The sequence below is a fragment of the Octodon degus genome, unplaced genomic scaffold (assembly GCF_000260255.1).
Source record: "Octodon degus isolate 3935 unplaced genomic scaffold, OctDeg1.0 scaffold00048, whole genome shotgun sequence".
Classification (NCBI taxonomy): Eukaryota; Metazoa; Chordata; class Mammalia; order Rodentia; family Octodontidae; genus Octodon; species Octodon degus.
Genome location: NW_004524624.1, coordinates 5,429,039 through 5,434,017, shown reverse-complemented (window position 1 = coordinate 5,434,017; position 4,979 = coordinate 5,429,039). Strand labels below are relative to the sequence as shown.

At 41.0% G+C, this 4,979-nt stretch overlaps 1 protein-coding gene across 3 annotated transcripts in view; it reads left to right on the top strand.

Moving 5' to 3' along the window:
• The window catches only part of Znf346 (zinc finger protein 346), a 45,668-nt gene that overhangs the window by 14,940 nt on the left and 25,749 nt on the right, over positions 1-4,979 (top strand). For 2 of the 3 annotated variants that reach the window (XM_004632285.2, XM_023716579.1), the window contains exons 2-4: positions 59-162; positions 672-764; positions 3,120-3,264. In XM_004632285.2, coding sequence (XP_004632342.1) covers positions 59-162; positions 672-764; positions 3,120-3,264 — 342 coding nt within the window. The remainder of the gene's footprint in view (positions 1-58; positions 163-671; positions 765-3,119; positions 3,265-4,979) is intronic. The other variant, XM_023716580.1, reaches the window with a different exon arrangement.

Below are 4,979 nucleotides of genomic sequence, written 5' to 3'. Positions count from 1 at the left end.
GTCTCCCCAGCCCAGAGATACTGTTATTAACTCAATTTTTTTCTTTTCTTCTCTGTAGTGGAGCACATGATTCAGAAGAATCAGTGTCTCTTCACCAACACTCAGTGTAAGGTTTGCTGTGCCTTGCTGATTTCTGAGTCCCAGAAGCTGGCACATTACCAGGTAAGTCACTGTACTTTAGAAGTACTTTGTTTTTCCAACCCAGTGCTAAGCCCTCACTTCTCCCTGGCTTATATGGTGAAGGGTGATTCTTTGCCACTAGATATTACCTTCCTGTGTATCAGCTTATACTTGAAGACTGACTTGATTTCCTTCAGTCTCATCTCACATATACAAATCAGAGCCCTTATATGTGCATCTTCCTTGTAGCTTGATATAGTAGAAAATAAGAGTCATTGTTTTAAATTAACCTATATTTGAATCACAACTCTGCTACCCGTGGGCAAGACACTTCATTTCCAGCTTCAGTTTCTTCATGTAACAATTTTCTCATAGATTGTCTTGAAGATTAAACTTAACATGTAAAATGGCTTACATAGAGTTGGAACTCCTCTCCCGACCTTCACAGAAGTTTCTGAGAGGACAAATTGGAAAAAAATTTAATGATTTTGAGTGCCTTCAACATGAAATGGCATTTGGCTATCTTTCATCTTTTTCCTGGGTTCTTGCAGAGCAAAAAACATGCCAACAAAGTGAAGAGATACCTAGCAATCCATGGAATGGAGACATTAAAGGGGGAAACGAAGAGGCTAGACTCAGATCAGGTAATACAGCTGCCACATTGAGACCGCTCACTTCCTGATGAAGCCAGCAAGCAGGTTGGTGCGGTGAAAGAGTCACAGTGACTTGGCTGCAAATCCTAGCCCTGTTGTGTATTTTCGCCAGGTCTTATTCTCTGAGCCTTGATTTCCTCCTCTACAAAGATGAGGATAACATCCTTTCAGAATTTTTCCTAAGTAAAACAAGAAAATTATTTTTAAAAAAGCACCCAACATGGGACCTGACACATAGTACAGACTTAATAAGTGGAACTATTGTTATATATTACCACCCAGTGGTTCTGTGGATCAAGACAAGAAGCTGCCCAGGAGAAAGCAGAAGGAAGCCAGACTGCATACTTTCTTGAGAGCCATGGAAAACAACTGAGCTCAGCACTTGAATGTTTTGAATAAATTAGTAAAACCAGTGCCTGCTTTAAGAAGTAATTGCAAGGGCCGGGGAGATGGCTCAGTGGAATAAGCACTTCCCTGGCAAGTGCAAGGGTCTGAGTTCAATCCCCAGTTCCGCAAAAAAAAAAAAAAAAAAAGTAATTGCTTTTATGTTTTGGCTCAGAATCACTTCAAGGATTATGCTAAAACAACCACTAGTCCCTCTGGAGTACCATCATTTTTGTCGTTTTGTTCTGTGGGAGGCTGTACACATCGATACGAAGTAAGCAGAAGAAGTAAGCAGGCAGGGGCCGGGGAGATGGCTCAGTAGGATAAGCGTTTGACTGACAAATGCAAGGATCTGAGTTTAATCCCCAGTTCCGCCAAAAAAAAAAAAGAAGTAAGCAGGCTCTCTGAACTTCACTCATAAAGTGGAGATAATCTCAGGTGAAGGGCCAGCCAAATAGCTCAGTGGATTAAAGTACCTGCTTAGGCATACACAGTGGCTGGGGTTTGATCCCGGGCATGCCATGCTGACCCCAAGACTTGCAGGCGATTGAGATTGGGCATGGTGGTGCGCACCTGTAATTCCAGCTCTTTGGGAGGCTGAACATAGGTGGATCACTATGAGTCAAATCTACGTAGTGAGACTCTAAACCCTACCTAAAAAATACAAAAAAAAAAAAATACTCTCAGGTGGGCATGAGAGTACAGTCTATAATCCCAGAACTTGGAAGGCTGAGGCAGAAGGATCGCCACAAGTTTGAGGCCAGTGTGGGCTATGTAGTGAGTTCAAGGCCACCCTGAACTACATAGTAAGACCATGTATTAGAAAAAAAGAAAATACTGTGAGTTATAACTCCAGTTCCTAGTAGATGCTTAATGAATTAAGAGTTTATTTTGCTGCCTTCTGTTATAGGAGCCAATGGTTAAAAGACCAGGCCTTGTGTGTCCTTCATAGAGTTTACTGGATTCATACCCTGTTTGCTTGTCATTATTTACAATTCAGGAAGGCAAGAGCAGCCCTGTGACCTTGGGCAAGTCACTTTCTTTCTTTGTACTTTAGTTCTCTCAGCTCCTGGCAGGGTGACTGAGTAGTTCAGATGAGATCACAGCATTCATCACCAACAAAGAATTCCTGAGCCCAAAATGTCAGTAGTACCAAGGTTGGGAATATCTATGAATGAATACCTTATTCAGGTGTCATTTTTTTCAGGAAAAGTGGTGAATCTTAACATAAGCTTAAAATACATTTTCTGTTCTAATCATAATCAAGAAATAAAACCCAATGATATTCCCATTCAAAGAACCATGGACATCTACTGTATGCCAGACTCCAGCAGAGTATGAGGCTAGGGAACAAAGAGGAGTCAGTTCCCTGATGTTGCGCTTGAGTTCTCAGAAAGGGTTCCTAAGCTATGACACTGTCAGGTTAGGGCACGGAAGGCAAACCTTTTGGAACTTTCAATGATACAAACCACCTGCTGTGGCACACATGCCATTGGATTGTCACCACTGGTTTATGGTGTTAGCAGAAGTATAGTAAAAATCTGTTTAGTGCTCTGGTATTACAGAGGAAAAGCAACATTAATTTTTCCTGGAATGTGTATACAAAGGGGCTAGATAATTGTTTGCTAAGTGACTTTTTTTTTAGTAAAAACCTCCCAGAGTAAGAGCTTATATTTAAAGTGGGCCTTGAAGACCAAGTAAACATAATGCCAGAAAGGAAAGGAAAAAAACATTGTAAGCAACAAGAATATCCCAAATAAAGCAGGGAAACGACAGAAAACTACAGTGGGAAATGATGCAGCCTGGGACAAAGTAGCTGGAGAAAAACCCAGAAAGGTAGGTTGAGAGTTAATATGTGAAGGGGGTCTTAAATGCCCAGTATCCTGTGGGCAGTGGGGAACCATCAAAGATTTTCTGGCTGAGCAGTGGCATGATCAGACCTGTGTTCTTTCTCCCAACCAGAAGAGCAGCAGAAGCAAAGACAAGAACCAGTGCTGCCCCATCTGTAACATGACCTTTTCCTCCCCTGTTGTGGCCCAGTCGCATTACCTGGGGAAGACCCACGCAAAGAACTTAAAGCTGAAGCAGCAATCCACTAAGGTGGAAGGTACTTGTTTTCCTGAGTAGTGCTTTGTTGGGACCCCTCCTGTCCTTTGGGCCTCATTGACTGGTACTCCCAGACATGCTCATAGGGGCCGCACACTTGGAAAGGTTGGACTGTTTTTGAGACCCATACAAATATCAAAGTAGATCTGCTTCATTGGAATGCAGCCTCAGAGTTGTGCTCACCTAACCTCCCTTTTATTGGTTCTATCAGTTTTTCTCAGTAGAAGCTTCTTAACCTGAGCTTTTGTCCTGACCAATAATTATGATTTAGAAGTGCCAAAGTCTTCCAGGCCATGCACACAGAATGTTGTATCCACTACCTCTCCCACTTAGGTGGTTTTCCCTCCACTATCCACCTGCTTTTATTACTAAATATTCCCAGTTAAAAGCTAAATCCTTGTCCTGTGCTCAGGTTATACACTGCTCACTTTAATCCTCAGAAGCTGCCTGTTCCAAGACAGGGACTTGCCTTTCAAAGCAGAATACTTCAATGCCTACACTACTGCCCACAAAGCCGTTTGCAGCTACCATGGGTTCATTCCCAGTGCAGTGACTTCTGAAATAGCTTCGTTTATCTTGTCAGTCCCAAGTCTTTGCCCTCACTTTTATCTCATTAACTCCTGACTTGCTGAGGTTTTTTAACCACTGTTAACTCCAATTAATTAAGAGTGAGAATTCTTTGATCTTCATTTCATTTTCTGCTTGGTAATTTTTGCTTCTCTACTTTGAACCAAGAAGTAGACTATACTACTTAATAGTACTTATTATCCTTTTTGTTTTATTGTATTGTGATAATAAATGTTTTAGAAGACTTTGAAGGTAGGGTGGAAAATCACTCATAATTACACTGTCTTATGCCCAGTTCTAGTTATTTGCAATATTAAACAATAAAATGTGGACTTTGACGACGCACACAAGTTTGAATCCTGGCACTGCTATTTACCATTTGTATGGCTTCTTTGTGTTAGCATTTCCTCACCTGTAAAATGTTAATGCTCCCTTTCCTAAAAAAATACAAAAAAAGTTAATGCTGTTTACTTTGTATGAGAATAAAATAATATACATTAAAATAGGGCATAATAGATATTCATAAAGGCAGCATCTGCTACTATTATTATTGTCAACATTGAGATAACCATTGAGGCTGGGCATGGTGACACATGCCCATAATCCCAGCACTTTGAGACACTCAGGGCAATTTAGTATTTTAGTATAACTTTGTCTCAAAAAATAAGCAAAAAGATTAGACAGCATAGCTCACTAAGAAGACCCAGGGTTGAATTCCTAGTACTGCCCTCTTCCTTCCAAAAAGATAGCCTGTGAATGGAATTTCTTCACAAAATACAGTAGCCAATTGAGCATCCACAACCTGGAACATGCCTTTGGCCTTTCCAGTGGTTGATTCATCAGTAACTTTTATGAATATTGATTGCTTTTGTCTAATGTGGCACCACAATGTTTAAACACTAGGCCAAGGGAAACTGTTAAGAACTGAACTTTAATTAGATTATGGACCTATCTTTTCAAAAATGGGAAAATTTTCTGAAAGATCACTGATTCCAAAACTTCCATACTATGGCCGGGTAGTGCATGCTTATCATCCCAGCACTTGGGAAGCTGAGGCAGGAGGATTGTTGTGAGTTCGAGACCAACCTGGGCTACAATGTGAGTTTAAGGCCTTCCTGAGCTGCATAGTGAAACAGTAGCTTTCAAAGA